This window comes from Salmo salar, chromosome ssa05 (assembly GCF_905237065.1).
Source record: "Salmo salar chromosome ssa05, Ssal_v3.1, whole genome shotgun sequence".
In the NCBI taxonomy this organism is placed as follows: domain Eukaryota; kingdom Metazoa; phylum Chordata; class Actinopteri; order Salmoniformes; family Salmonidae; genus Salmo; species Salmo salar.
In genome coordinates, this window is record NC_059446.1 from 79,019,541 (window position 1) to 79,036,206 (window position 16,666).

At 43.2% G+C, this 16,666-nt stretch overlaps 1 protein-coding gene across 1 annotated transcript; it reads left to right on the forward strand.

The window, feature by feature from the left end:
• The first annotated feature begins 832 nt into the window (after positions 1 to 832).
• Positions 833 to 12,476, forward strand: LOC106606103 (CKLF-like MARVEL transmembrane domain-containing protein 6). The gene is made up of 5 exons (XM_045719037.1): positions 833 to 1,022; positions 1,442 to 1,571; positions 9,313 to 9,489; positions 9,668 to 9,766; positions 9,982 to 12,476. The coding sequence occupies exons 2-5, from the start codon at positions 1,449 to 1,451 to the stop codon at positions 10,144 to 10,146; spliced, it is 564 nt and encodes a 187-aa protein (XP_045574993.1). The 5' UTR covers positions 833 to 1,022; positions 1,442 to 1,448; the 3' UTR covers positions 10,147 to 12,476.
• The last annotated feature ends 4,190 nt before the right edge of the window (positions 12,477 to 16,666 follow it).

Consider the following 16,666-nt stretch of genomic DNA (forward strand, 5'->3'; position numbering starts at 1 on the left):
GGAGGAGCGGGGTGACGTGAGAGAACTTGGTAAGGTTGAACACCGGACGGGCTGCGGCGTTCTGGATGAGTTGTAGGGGTTTAATGGCACAGGCAGGGAGCCCAGCCAACAGCGAGTTGCAGTAATCCAGACGGGAGATGACAAGTGCCTGGATTAGGACCTGCGCCGCTTCCTGTGTGAGGCAGGGTCGTACTCTGCGAATGTTGTAGAGCATGAACCTACAGGATCAGGTCACCGCCTTGATATTAGTGGAGAACGACAGGGTGTTGTCCAGGGTCACGCCGAGGCTCTTAGCACTCTGGGAGGAGGACACAATGGAGTTGTCAACCGTGATGGCGAGATCATGGAACGGGCAGTCCTTCCCCGGGAGGAAGAGCAGCTCCGTCTTGCCGAGGTTCAGCTTGAGGTGGTGATCCGTCATCCACACTGATATGTCTGCCAGACTATATCAGGATACCGTTATGATTTCATTGGTCTTGTCAGGCATGATTTTAGGTCTTTGATCGAAGTTGTATTTTGTACCTCGTTTTTCTTCTTTAGTGAAAAGTACTTATGCATCCCCCATTCAATTCAGTTCGAGTGTGAATGTGTAGGCCTAGTGTCAGTGGAAAAATAAACCCATAGCTCCAGCACAGAATGGCATGTAGGAGTAGTTTATTACAATGTAAAATATGTATATATCCTATAATACAATGGCATGTAGGGGTAGTGTATTACAATGTGAAATACTATATATCCTGACGACATGTTAGTTACATGTAGGCGTCACGTAGACGTTAGACGTTCAATGGTAGGCAACAGCCACACGGTGGTACAGTTGCCTAAGCTTAATTCTGGCACTTATCACCCCCCATACTCTTCTGTTAACGACAGGGGTGTAGACAAGCCGTTCATTTGCGGAAGTGTGGGTCCAGGTTTTAAACAAGAACGCAACAACAAAGGGCATCGCATTGGAAAGTCGTGGAAATACGGCATCTATCGCCAAGCCATACCAATTCAGTTGGTTGCTCCAAACTTGACGCGTGAGTCCATCGTTTATACTTTTTTTGTTGCTTACGCTATAGCCTTTATTAGTTTTTCCTTTCAATTTGATTTCATCTTTATTAGCTGTATGTTCTCACATATGTGAGTGTTTGATGCAGTCTACCCTAGCCAAGATACCCGATGGAGTTGAGTGCGGAGGCGACGAATTTTCGACTACATAGAGTCAGTATCAGTCGATACTTGTAAAATGCCCAGTGACAGGCTACCCTAAATTTAACACAAAGTTATTTCTTCCATCGTGTCTTTTGAAGTTAACAAAATGCCACGCTTTCGCTTTCGCTCTGTAGTTTGTCGCTGGTCTGATAGTGTTAATAAATGATAGGCCTACACTAACATGAAGTACATAGTTGCAGTCTTATTGAAGTTGTACTTTTTTCTTCAAATCTATTCCTTTCAGTCACGCCATGGCAGCTGCGGAACCCGTCTACAGTCCAACAACAGTTTCAGAGACTAAATCCAAAAAGTGGTTAATTGTACCAACAGATAATTTGGATAAAGTCAGATGTTTGATAAAGGTGGTTGAAGTGGTAAGTAATATTCTTATCATAGTTCTTATGATACTGTTAATGTTCCACTGTGCTGGGCAAGTCTTAATCCAAGCATAACATGAAAGTACACTGAACAAAAATATAAACGCAACATGTAAAGTGTTGGTCCCATGTTTCATGAGCTGAAATAAAAGATCAGACATTTTCCTTATGCACAAAAAGCTTATTTCTCTAACATTTTTGGCACAAATTTGTTTACATCCCTGTTAGTGAGCATTTCTCCTTTGCCAAGATAATCGATCCACCTGACAGGTGTGGCATATCAAGAAGCTGGTTAACCTTTCTGGGAAGAGGGTTCCACTAGGGGAACACCTGGCCTACAGCCAGTGAAATTGCAGGGCGCCAAATTCAAACAGAAATCTCATAATTAAAATTCCTCAAACATACAAGTATTATACACCATTTTAAAGATAAACGTCTTGTTAATCCAACCACAGTGTCCGATTTCAAAAAGGCTTTACAGTGAAAGCACACCATGCGATTATGTTAGGTCAGCGCCGAGCCACAAAAAACCATACAGCCATTTTCCAAAGAAGGAGAGGTGTCACAAAAGTCAGAAATAGCATTAAAATTAATCACATACCTTTGATGATTTATCTGATGGCACTCCCAGATCTCCATGTTAGACAATAAATGTTCGATAAAGTTCATCTTTATGTCCAAATACCTCCTTTTTGTTCGCGCATTTAGTCCAGTAATCCAAATGCACAAATTCTAGACGAAAAATCAAAAAAGTTCCATTTGAGTTTGTAGAAACATGTCAAACGATGTTTCTAATCAATCCTTAGGGTGTTTTTATCATAAATATTCAATAATGTTTCAACCGGACAATACTGTTTTCATTAGAAAGGGAACGGAGCGCATGACTAAACTAAAGGCTTTCACCTGGGCCATCTGCTAAGAGTGCTCTTATTCGCCCCCCTTTCACAATAGAAGCCTGAAACAACTTCTAAGGACTGTTGACATCTAGTGGAAGCCTTAGGAAGTGCAATCTGACCCCACAGACACTGGATATTCGATAGGCATTCACTTAAACTACAAACCTCAGAATTCCCACTTCCTGGTTGGATTTTTCTCAGGTTTTCGCCTGCCATATGAGTTCTGTTATACTCAGACATTATTTTAACAGTTTTGAAAACTTTAGAGTGTTTTGTATCCAAATCTACTAATTATATGCGTATTCTAGCTTCTGGGCCTGAGTAGCAGGCAGTTTACTCTGGGCACACTTTTCATTCAAACTTTCCAATGCTGCCCCCTATCCCTAAAGAGTTAAATGACATGGTCATTACACAGGTGCACATTGTGCTGGGGACAATAAAAGGCCACTCTAAAATGTGCAGTTTTGTAACACAACACAATCGCACAGATGTCTCAAGTTCTGAGGGAGTGTGCAATTGGCATGCTGACTGACTGGTGGACATTCCTGACTGCAGGAATGTCCACCAGAGCTGTTGCTAGAGAATTGAATGTTCAACATGGTTTTAGAGAATTTGGCAGTACGTCCAACCGGCCTCACAACCACAGACCATGTATATGGCGTTGTCTGGGCGAGCGGTTTGTCAACGTTGTGAACAGAGTCACAACGTGGTGGGGGGGTTATGGTATGGGCAGGCATAAGCTGCGGACCATGAACACAATTGCACTTTATCTAAGGCAATTTGAATGCACAGAGACACCGTGACGAGATCTGGAGGCCCATTGTCGTGCCATTCATCCGTCGCCATCACCTCATGTTTTAGTATGATAACGCACGGCCCCATGTCGCAAGGATCTGTACATCATTCCTGCAAGCTGAAAATGTCCCAGTTATTCCATCGCCAGACGTCACCCATTGAGCACGTTTGGGATGCTCTGGATCGACATGTACGACACCGTGTTCATGTTACTGCCAATATCCAGCAACTTCGCACAGCTATTGAAGAGCAGTGGGACAATATTCCGCCGGCCACAATCAACAGCCTGGCCAACTCGATGTGAAGGAGATGTCACACTGCATGAGGCAAATGGTGGTCACACCAGATACAGACTGGTTTTCTGATCCACACCCCTACCTTTAAAAGTATCTGTGACCAACAGCTGCATATCTGTATTCCCAGTCAAGTGAAATCCATAGATTAGACCCTAATGCATTTATTTCAATTGACTGATTCCCTTGTATGAACTGTAACTCAGTAACATCTTTGAAATGGTTGCATGTTGCTTTTTATATTTTTGCTCAGTGTATTTCAGAGGGGAGACCAGAAGGTTGTCTTCCTATCTGTTCTGATGGCACCAAGTAGTAAAACAGGGTTAGATCAACTCTGGTGACAATATGACTTTTATCTAGTGGTGTCATCACATGTTTACTTTGTGCTCCAGATATAAGACCAGATGAACAAGTTTGTATGTAAAATGTCTAAGTATAAACACCTATCTCCTTGCCAGTTATGATACCATGTTCCTTGTAAGTGGATAGTCTGCGTGTAATAAATAGAATATGCAGATTTTCAAATGCTACCATTTCATTGTTTTGTATGTAACTGGCTGCCAGAAACTGTGGGCTGTTTATCCCACAATTAACAGGCAAGTTTATAAATCTTTGTAGCTTTCTTAGGGTGTGACCATTGTCAGCTGTTTTTCTTGACTATTCCTTGAAATGTGAAAGTCAGAACAGTTGCAACAGTGATGATGCACCCATCAGACCACTCCCAGTCCTCCCACATCCCCTTCATGATGGCCTGGGGTATTTGTCAGCAGAGAGATGAACCTCAGGAACCTTTAACTGATCGTCAGGCCTAAGACGGCAAAGTGGTTTTTCAGATTTCAGAGTCCAAATCTGTCACTATGGAGCTGCTGAAATCAGATCCTGTATCTTTAGCTCTATATAGCCTGTCTAGAACAGCACTCATTTTTTACATTTACATTTTAGTCATTTAGCAGACGCTCTTATCCAGAGCGACCTACAGTAGTGAATGCATACATTTCATTTCATACATTTATTTTCTTTTTTTCTGTGCTGGCCCCCCGTGGGAATCGAACCCACAACCCTGGCGTTGCAAACACCATGCTCTGCCAACTGAGCTACAGGGGGCTACAGGGAGCCCTGTCCACTCCAATTGGACAGTTGGACATATCACCTATCTCACATATTAAAGAGGAGACTGGGTCGGAAACCATTTTAGACTATTTAAATGCCTCGTTTGCCTATATGAAAGAGCAGCTGTGCTTAAGTCAGCGTGTGTGTGGCGCGCATATGTTCTGGCTGGGGGCGTCTTTAAATATCAATTCTGTTGAATTGGATGAGGATACTACAGCTTGGAATTCTGTTGAATTGGATGAGGATACTACAGCTTGGAATTCTGTTGAATTGGATGAGGATACTACAGCTTGGAATTCTGTTGAATTGGATGAGGATACTACAGCTTGGAATTCTGTTGACTCATGTTTGACCCCTTTCTGTGTCCCGCTGGTCATCACAAGTGGCAGAGCTGTGAAATGTCTACATTTGAACTGGATATCATCAATGGCTTACTCTTATTTCTAGACCCCCAATGTCAAGGCTTCAACTATTTCACTGCCTTCCTAACTGCAGTGAAATGTCATCTTCAATTGAATTCAAATCACATGCTTTATGGCTGCTATCTTGTATTTCTCCCCAGTTAACAAGATCTTGAAACAAACTCTTTCCGGGCAGAGGGAGGGCTTATTTGGGTGAGGGCACGTCTTGTAGTTTTAGGTTGGCCTGTGAGTAAGCAGGTTAGAGGTGGAGGTTTACTAGTTGCCATAGTTTGTGATTGAGCTCTTAGTCCAGGCAATTTTTTTGGTGTTTTGCATCTCCTTCTGAAGCAGTCAGAGTTGATTCAGAGTTTGTCTCTTGTGGAAGCGCAGTCTGGAGACAGACAGTGATGACACAGCTCTGTCTTCCTCAGATCACTGGGTCCTTAGTCAAGCTAATCAGAGTCAGGTGTTAGCAATACCATCTAGCGATGCACTGCAAATGAAATTAGCAGCCAGATGCAAAATGTCATTACCAGGGTTATTTTAAGCCTTGCTGTTTGACCTTAGTGTGTGTGTGTGTGTGAGAAACAATGGATTCCTCCAAATATGATCAAAATTGCAAGAATGCGTGGCAAGCTCATTGCACATAAATATCTGTGGATTTAAATGTAATTTAAAGCATTTCCTGCTTAAAGCCACAAAGAACCCTGGATTCTAATGCTTTTTAACTCTGCTCTTTCTCTTGCAACACAACACTTTGCTAGAGTTGTGTGTTCATAGAACATTGTGGAGAACACACACGCACACACAGTCTTGCACAGCTAACCTTGTGGGAACACAATTCAGTGCTATTCAAAATCCCATTTTCCCTAACCCGTACTCATACCCTAACCTTATCCCAAAAACCTAACCCGTACTCATACCCTAACCTTATCCCAAAAACCTAACCCGTACTCATACCCTAACCTTATCCCAAAAACCTAACCCGTACTCATACCCTAACCTTATCCCAAAAACCTAACCCGTACTCATACCCTAACCTTATCCCAAAAACCTAACCCGTACTCATACCCTAACCTTATCCCAAAAACCTAACCCGTACTCATACCCTAACCTTATCCCAAAAACCTAACCCGTACTCATACCCTAACCGTATCCCAAAAACCTAACCCTAGCTCCTAACCCTTAACGTAATTCTAACCCTAACACTTATTCTAACCTTAACCCTAAACCCCCTAGAAATAGCATTTGACCTTGTGGGGACAAACAAAATGTCCCCAGTTGGTCAAAATGGTTGTTTATTTACTCTTCTTGTGGGTACTTAAAAAAAATACTAAATTGGTTTAATCTTTATTTAACTGGTCCCCACAAGAATAGTTAAACACACACAACAGACCGTAAAGAAAGTGTTAAAGGTGCTGCAGAAGATGTTGTCTTGAGTAGGAGGCCCAGTCAATTATTACAGTGTTGCCGTCAGACTGTCTGTCTGGTCATGTAATGAAGCTGCAGATATAGAGCTGTGGCTTCAGTAACACCAGGGCTGGGGAGACAGACCATGGTGCATTTTACCTTGTAATATGGAACAAAGGCCTACATACTGTACAGTTTAAGCTACTGTTTTTATAGATACACATATGGCACATTATGCTCAGCACCGTATTACAGAGAACATGTTTGCTGTCTATCGTTTAGTTTTAGGTACCCATTTAGCACTGTCTAGCTGAATAGTGTGAGGACAGATCCTCAGCGCAGTATGCTATCTGGCGTGGGGACAGATCCTCAGCGCAGTATGCCATCTGGCGTGGGGACAGATCCTCAGCGCAGTATGCCATCTGGCGTGGGGACAGATCCTCAGCGCAGTATGCCATCTGGCGTGGGGACAGATCCTCAGCGCAGTATGCCATCTGGCGTGGGGACAGATCCTCAGCGCAGTATGCCATCTGGCGTGGGGACAGATCCTCAGCGCAGTATGCCATCTGGCGTGGGGACAGATCCTCAGCGCAGTATGCCATCTGGCGTGGGGACAGATCCTCAGCGCAGTATGCCATCTGGCGTGGGGACAGATCCTCAGCGCAGTATGCCATCTGGCGTGGGGACAGATCCTCAGCGCAGTATGCCATCTGGCGTGGGGACAGATCCTCAGCGCAGTATGCCATCTGGCGTGGGGACAGATCCTCAGCGCAGTATGCCATCTGGCGTGGGGACAGATCCTCAGCGCAGTATGCCATCTGGCGTGGGGACAGATCCTCAGCGCAGTATGCCATCTGGCGTGGGGACAGATCCTCAGCGCAGTATGCCATCTGGCGTGGGGACAGATCCTCAGCGCAGTATGCCATCTGGCGTGGGGACAGATCCTCAGCGCAGTATGCCATCTGGCGTGGGGACAGATCCTCAGCGCAGTATGCCATCTGGCGTGGGGACAGATCCTCAGCGCAGTATGCCATCTGGCGTGGGGACAGATCCTCAGCGCAGTATGCCATCTGGCGTGGGGACAGATCCTCAGCGCAGTATGCCATCTGGCGTGGGGACAGATCCTCAGCGCAGTATGCCATCTGGCGTGGGGACAGATCCTCAGCGCAGTATGCCATCTGGCGTGGGGACAGATCCTCAGCGCAGTATGCCATCTGGCGTGGGGACAGATCCTCAGCGCAGTATGCCATCTGGCGTGGGGACAGATCCTCAGCGCAGTATGCCATCTGGCGTGGGGACAGATCCTCAGCGCAGTATGCCATCTGGCGTGGGGACAGATCCTCAGCGCAGTATGCCATCTGGCGTGGGGACAGATCCTCAGCGCAGTATGCCATCTGGCGTGGGGACAGATCCTCAGCGCAGTATGCCATCTGGCGTGGGGACAGATCCTCAGCGCAGTATGCCATCTGGCGTGGGGACAGATCCTCAGCGCAGTATGCCATCTGGCGTGGGGACAGATCCTCAGCGCAGTATGCCATCTGGCGTGGGGACAGATCCTCAGCGCAGTATGCCATCTGGCGTGGGGACAGATCCTCAGCGCAGTATGCCATCTGGCGTGGGGACAGATCCTCAGCGCAGTATGCCATCTGGCGTGGGGACAGATCCTCAGCGCAGTATGCCATCTGGCGTGGGGACAGATCCTCAGCGCAGTATGCCATCTGGCGTGGGGACAGATCCTCAGCGCAGTATGCCATCTGGCGTGGGGACAGATCCTCAGCGCAGTATGCCATCTGGCGTGGGGACAGATCCTCAGCGCAGTATGCCATCTGGCGTGGGGACAGATCCTCAGCGCAGTATGCCATCTGGCGTGGGGACAGATCCTCAGCGCAGTATGCCATCTGGCGTGGGGACAGATCCTCAGCGCAGTATGCCATCTGGCGTGGGGACAGATCCTCAGCGCAGTATGCCATCTGGCGTGGGGACAGATCCTCAGCGCAGTATGCCATCTGGCGTGGGGACAGATCCTCAGCGCAGTATGCCATCTGGCGTGGGGACAGATCCTCAGCGCAGTATGCCATCTGGCGTGGGGACAGATCCTCAGCGCAGTATGCCATCTGGCGTGGGGACAGATCCTCAGCGCAGTATGCCATCTGGCCTGTTCCTTCCAAACAATCGATAAGGAAACAAAAACAAAGTCAGGAACCGTGTGAGTCAGTTAAAGTGTGGTTTTGCTGGCCTTGTGGCCTTTCTTAGGAATCTTTATTAATAGTGACTATTGAGAAATCAAAATGGGGTCTGTGGCTGTCGTAAAGGGGTGGATCCTTTAGCTGGTCACCGTTATAATGGCAACATGAAAAAGCTATTTTGTGTGGCGCGATTATGAATAGAGCCAGTATGTGGTGCTTCCATCACGCTGTGATGAGCTTTAAGAGTACTGTGATGATCACACCAGAAGAATCCTCTCATTGTGAAGATTACATTAAAGAGTTGTCCCTTCCTCCAAGCCCAACTCTGAACTTCGCATGAAATATTTAGACATTTTCATATACCCTCATTTACATAGGGCTATGATAGTCACTCAATTCTTGAGTCAACTCTACTGATGTCACTATATTGGCACAACATATAAATATAGCGTCAGAAGACGTAATACTGAGTTCATCAGTACTCAAGCAATACATAAGCATGTTTGACGACACTAAATGACCTCTAACCTGTTCTATATCTGAGACAAAAAACACAACTTCCCATTTAGCTCTGGTAGTACTACAGTGCCATCTGTTGTTGAGACTGGGGTAGTACATGATCAGTTAGTTTTGACTTGTGTCCTCAGCTCCTGTCGTTTGTGGCCTTCATTCTTGAAGAGGTAGTGACGAACTGTATGAGCTGCTCTCCGCTGTACTTCTTTGAGTTTGTCAGCTGCACAGCCTTCCTCTTCACAACTCTCCTCCTCATCCTCCTCGCTACCACCCTGCACAAGAGAGTGGGCATCAGCTGCTGGCCCTCCCTGGTGAGTACTCAGTGTGTATGAATATACACATTTTGTGCACATATGTTAATAAATGAGGCCCACTGACCTGCCTAACGTGTATGTTTATCATTCATAAGAGTGTGTGTGTGTGTGTGTGTGTGTGTGTGTGTGTGTGTGAGAGGATACGTGTATAACCATGCTGACTTGTCTCTTGCAGGACTTTGTGTACACAGCTTTGATGGCTGCATTCTTCCTCATCGCCTCCATTGTGTTTGCCTCAGATAATAGTGGAACTGACCTGGAGAATGCTGCTGTGGTAAATGAACATCTTTACTCAGACTGTCCTCATACCTCAGGATCCTGGTTACTGTTTTTTTCAAATGAAGACAAAATGTCAGCCCAAACCAAGCTGGGTTTAGATTGAAAGGAGAACTATTTTGTCAAACTGTTTAGTGTCGTTTTTTTCTGTTTGTTACAAGATGTTTTACTAATGTTAACACTTGGTAATAACTTATTACTATTTATATTCAGGCATTTGGCTTCCTGGCCACTGTGGCATTCCTGGTGGATGCTGGCTGGTTTGTGAAGACCAGGGGTTTTCCTTTTAAAAAGACCAACCAGCAAGCAGCAAGCAACGGCGGGGCCCCCGTGGCAGAGGCCGAGAAACTCAACAGGGAACAGAACGAAGCAGACTAGGCCCAAGGATACCTAAACGAGTAACACTGGTATCTCTTTGTCCCACATTTACACACGCAAACAAGCAACACACTAAGACTATCAGAGGGCCACCTTATATCTGCTTAAAGGAAGGAAAGAAATCTCCAGTAGTTTTAACATCTTATTCAGAGGCCTGTGCTGTATACATTCTGTTTCCTTGGACCATGGACCTGCTTGGAATGGGACCACTCATTGATAAAAATAGACCAAGGCTCTCCAACCCTGTTCCTGGAGATCTATCCTCCTGTAGGTTTTCACTCCAACCCCAGTTGTAACTAACCTGATTCAGCTTATAACCAAGTAATTATTAGAATGAGGTGTGTTAGATTAGGGTTGGAGTGAAAACCTACAGGACTGTATCTCTCCAGGAACAGGGCTGGAGTTTAAACCTACAGGACTGTATCTCTCTAGGAACAGGGCTGGAGTTTAAACCTACAGGAGGGTATCTCTCCAGGAACAGGGCTGGAGAGTCCTGGAATAGATTTATGAGATTTTAAGATCACTGTATTGCCTTACCACTGACTGTCATTACTGCATTTCTCAGTGTTACTGGGATGACCACCTATCTGTACTTGCAATTGAGTCTAATATTTTTCTTAATCTTATCAAGATGCCTCCAGCTATGGAAAATGCTGTATCTAATCTCTCTCTAAAAAATGGGTTAGGAGTTAAAAAAATAATATTTATCCAGTTATTTACAGTCAAACCCAACACATTCATATCCATTTTGGAAAGTACAGTTACATTATTTAACTGGAAGAAATCGTTTTAAGTCGACATCATTTATTAGCCAGTTTTAAGGAATGACAATATGATTAAATTCAAACTCTTTAGTAAGGAAAGGGAACAGTAATGCCAGAAACATTTTTACAGAAATACATATTTTTTAATTAATGGGCCCCTGTCATTTTATTTTAGACCTATTTCTCACAAGTATCGCCAAGTCATTGATTTCTATGGTTTTAAAATTTCAGTCCATGCAAGCAAGTATTTCTATGAGTCCAACTCCACGTTCCTTATTGGTGTTCATACCATATAGATACAGTTTCATTGATTGCTATATTTAAAATGTAACTGACCATATCTAATGTTTTTAAATGCCTTTTCAACCACAGTTTGTATTTTAATTGTATGTGTTTTTCTTTATTTCAGAAGTAAACTTGGAGGGAGGGAGGGAGGGAGGGAGGGAGGGAGGGAGGGAGGGGTCAGGGGTCAGGGATGATTGAACTATTTATTGTCCTGGATGGATTTTCTTCTTTCAGTTATTCTTCTGTTCAGTCATGTGACCTTGTGTGTAATGAATTAAGTTACTTTCAGGTTAGAATGAGACCTCAATGTTCATATTTTAGTCAACAGCTAAGGTAACGTTAGCGATATGACGTAGATGCACAAAGTGAACAGCATAGTGGGTTGGCGTGAGTCTAAACTTCTCAGCTGTTTTGTTCCCGTGGCTACCACATTGTAAGAGGTTTAAGTGAACCTGGGCAGATACTGTGTGTGACTATGTGAGAGTGAAGTCTTGCATCGTTCTCGTTGAAATATCTGTAGTGTTGCTTGTGCAACGTAATTTCGCTGACTCTACCTTAAACTCCCAGGTTGTAGATGAATAGTTTTGAAACGTTCGTTTCAGAGAATATCCTGGGATTGTACTGATGGACACCTCTTTTCCCCCAAAAAGTTCATACACATTTGATTGGCCAATGAATTACTTACTTGATAAGTAGCATGTGATTTTGGATAGGGTCAGAAATCCAGATTTCTTTCAAAAAAATGCAATCAGTCAATCAACAGATATGCTGGATTCATCCAGCAGCTGATCTGAAATGTCTTAGGTAATAGTAGAAAGTAATAGGGTAGACATCTATAATACGCCTTTTTTCTAGTATTGGAATAAGACATTAGTATTGAAGCTGTTATAATCAGTGACTCCTGACTGACAATTCCCTTACAGGCAAGACATTCCCATCCAAGTACAGTACAATAAGATTTCTCAGGACAAATACTGTAAAAGGTTAATGTTGTTCATGTGGTGTTGTCGATGAAAGAAATGTGATACTAGTGCCCTATTCCTAAACCTATCAGATACACAGTACATTAAATAACTAGGTGTAAGGGTTGAATGTTTGACTTGGAATTGGGCATATACATAGCCCTTATCTAAACCTGTGCCTTAACACTGACTAGTAATATTCATAGATAGCCATATATACTCAATGTTTTGCGCCAATGTTTTATGCCTTCATTTTTGTAATTTAAAAAACAGTGTCAATAATTCATCATGCAATAAATGCCATCACTTTTCTGAAGTATTTAGTTTCATGTGATTACTGGTTAAGAGCTTATATCTGTACATATCCTCTGTGCAATATGTCTATAGATGTATCTGTTGTTATTTAGCCCTTGTAATAATTCTAGTGTATCAGAGATCGTAGTGTTGTACAGGTCCAACCCCTCAACCTGCATGTGAATTCAGTTAGTCCACAAGGGGGCACATGTTACTCACGAGACAACCATCAGTAGCTCAACAGGAATTGCTTTTAGGGAATGCGAACCGTAATATAAACCGTTTTTAAGGAGTGGTCCACCACAAAGATATTCATAATATGATCATCCCTGAGGTCATTTTTGCTATTCTAAATCCAAAGCCTATCATCTTAATGCAGTTTTCATTTTTGTATAAAAAAAAGTCAATATCTCCTTTTTACTTAATTTTTTCATTTTAGTAATTTAGCAGACGCTCTTACCCAGAACGACTTACAGGAGAAATTAGGGTTAAGTGCCTTGCTCAAGGGCACATTGACAGATGTTTCACTACAGAGATTCTGTATTATATGGGTGGGTTGAAACCAGTCGTGCCATGGATTTTATCCCCAGCTCATGCTTATGTAAATTACCTCCACTAATGAAACTTTGAATAAGATGAATTTATTTCCTCAGCTTATATTGTGAGGCAGATGGAGAGCTCATAGAACAGCATGTCAGAATAAATGCAGTTGGTGAACATGAAGCTGCTACTTTGGGCTGCTGAAAGTAAACAAATGGGGCCCCAGGGAGAGCAGGGCTGCTGGAGCCAGCACAGTGTGAGTCATGTTCTCCCTACTAGCCTCCCATCTCAAACCCAAACAACGTTTCCACAGACATCTCACTTCCACTGCTCCCTCCCTCCCATCCGCCTTTCCTTCTCCCTTCTTAGACTGGACTAGGCTGCCTTCTCCTGACGTGTATGTAGCTGAAACCAAACAGAGCTTTCATGGAGGGTTTGATCAACAGGCCAACAATGGACACCATATTGCATGGGGGTAGTGGTACTGATGTCTCTGATTCTCACACATAATGTCTCTGCTGGCATATTCCTGGCAGGTTTCTCTGCACCAGGCCTCTCTGTGCCAATAGAGTAGGTTGATATCAGACCAGAAAAGTTTGGGCAGCAGCAGTTTAAAATATCAAGAATATCTCCACCATTTACATGAACACATAAGCCTGAAACTCGGGAAGACATGATTTTGTCAACAACATAACTGTAATAATACCATCCATCCTCTTTTAAAAAAGAGTGTACAACCCTTTCCACAGAGGGTTCTACATGTAACCCAAAAGAGTTCTACCTGGAACCAAAAGGGGTTCTCCTATGGGGACAGCTGCATAACCTTTTTTCTAAGAGTGTGTACTTTAAAGTGAATTCCCTTGCCTCCACCGGGAACAGTGAGGAGGAGGTACTAATCAGTATTTCCCTGTGTTTAGGCCATGTCCCACCCGGCAACACAGGAATGTCTTGGACCTTTCCCAGGTCATTAATGGAAGTGTATGGACATTTTCAGCTGGGAATTTTGTACACTTGAATAGGGGAAGGGGGCTGTTCAACAGTTTGGGGTCACTTAGAAATGTCCTTGTTTTTTTAAAGAAAAACCCTTTTTTTGTCCATTAAAATCACATCACATTGATCAGAAATACAGTGCAGACATTGTTAATGTTGTAAATGACTATTGTAGCTGGAAACAACAGATTTTTTATGGAATATAGGCGTACACAGGCCCATTATCAGCAACCATCACTTTGTGTTCCAATGGCACATTGTGTTAGCTAATCCAAGGTTATCATTTTAAAAGGCTAATTGATCATTAGAAAACCCTTTTGAAATTATGTTAGTAGAGCTGAAAACTGTTGTTCTCAATAAAGAAGCAATAAAACTGGCCTTTACATCAGTTGAGTATCTGGAGAATCAGCATTTGTGGGTTCGATTATAGGCTCAAAATGTCCAGAAACAAAGACCTTTCTTCTGAAACTCGTCAGTCTATTCTTGTTCTGGGAAATGAAGGCTATTCCATGGGAGAAATTGCCAAGAAACTAAAGATCTTGTACAACGTTGTCTACTACTCCTTCACAGAACAGCGCAAACTGGCTCTAACCAGAATAGAAGGAGTGGGAGGCCCCGATGCATAACTGAGCAAGAGGACAAGTACATTAGATTGTCTAGTTTGAGAAACAGACGCCTCACAAGTCCTCAACTGGCAGCTTCATTAAATAGTACCCGCAAAACACCAGTCTCAACATCAACAGTGAAGAGGCGACTCCGGGATGCTGGCCTTCTAGGCAGAGTTGCAAAGAAAAAGCCATAACTCTGTCCAGTGTCCGTGTTCTTTTTCCCATCTTAATCTTTTATTGGCCAGTCTGAGATATGGCTTTTTCTTTGCAAACTTTTGAACGCTAGTGTATATACACACACAGTATACTATAAGAAACAGTAATGCGCATGTAGGTCAAGGATCCGGTTCTACTATTTGTATCTACCACTCTGAGAGAAAACGCTTTATGTTCAACAACTTCTCAACCAGTGGCGGTCGGTGCCGTTTAAGATGAAGGAGGATGCAATTGTTTTTTATGAGCATGGCCTTTTTTCTATTACAGCATATTGGATGACTGTCATTCATTTTCCATTCACCCTGCTCAATGTAACATCGATAGGTTTAGGCTACTACGTGATACTCTAATGTTCCCTATACCAATCATGAGGCTGCTACATCCTAGCCTAAGAATGGAAGTTTACAAAGTACTGTAGGTGCACAGGTCGAGAGAAATTTGAGTAATCAAGGTGACAGACATTGTGCAAGGCGGTATTGAATGTGACAATCTTGCCTGCATCTAGCTGATCTGAGGTGTAATCATTAGTCCAACAGTTGCAAACAAGAGTTTATATTGGACAACAAAAATTCACAGAATAAATACACCCCTGTTAACACACAAACACAGTTCACTTTCATAGCAGCCACATATAAACCCCATGAGCCCTGTGATCGTTGGATAATTCCTTCTCGCATCTACGCTCTCACCTTTTTTCTTCGCTTTTTAAAAAAACTTCTGTGCACAACATAACAGCTTTCTATGACCAGGCGAAAAAACCTTTCCAAGCCAAACCTTCATATCATAACCACTACACACAGCCTACATCGTTGTCACCATATTAGCCAACGTCAAGTCAACATAGCTACTAGAACTCAGTGGTGGAGAAAGTACCCAATTCTCATACTTGAGTAAAAGTAAAGATACTAATTAAGTAAAAGTCAAAGTATTTGGTTTTAAATATACTTAGTTATCAAAAGTAAATGAAATTGCAAAAATATACTTAAGTATCAAAAGTAAAAGTATAAATGTTTTCAAATTCCTTATAAAGCAAACCAGACTGCATAATTTTTCATGTTTTTTAAATTTACTGATAACCAGGGGCATGCTCTAACACTCAGACATCATTTATAAACGAGGCATGTGTTGAGTCAAGTCTGCCAGATCAGAGGCAGTAGGGATGACCAGGGATGTTCTCTTGCTAAGTGTGTGAATTGGACAGTTTTCCTGTCCTGCTAAGCATTCAAAATGTAATGAGTACTTTTGGGTGTCAGGGAAAATGTATGGAGTAAAAAGTACATAATTGTCTTTAGTTATGTAGTGAAGTAAAAGTTGTCAAAAAATAGAAATATTAAAGCACAGATACCCCCAAAAAACACTTATTAGTATTTTTACTTAAGTACTTTACACAACTGCTAGAACTAACACATTAGTAAACCTGCTACAATCATGCAGAACAGTGTACAGTTAGCAAACAGTTTAGCAGTTACACCTGCGGGCCCCAGTGGCAATAAATTAATAAAACCAAAAGCTTACCTTGACTTGGAAGAGTTCCAGTGTTGGATAGCCAGCTAGGTAACGTAGCACCTCTCTCTGTTTGAGCCGGGTGTTTGAGTAGGCTAAACTAGCTAGCTGCATTCGCTAGCTAAGTAAGTAAAAAAAAAAGAAATATAGCTAGCTCACTCTTGCGTCTCCTTTATTTAAGAATTGAATTTTTCAAAACTGCTCAACTATTGTCTTTCTCTTTGAGTCAACTACTCACAGCAGTGCTAGCTAGCTGTAGTTTATGCTTGCAGTACTAGATTCATACTCTTATCCTTTGATTGGGTGGACAACATGTCAGTTCATGCTGCAAGAGCTCTGATAGGTTGGAGGTCTTTCT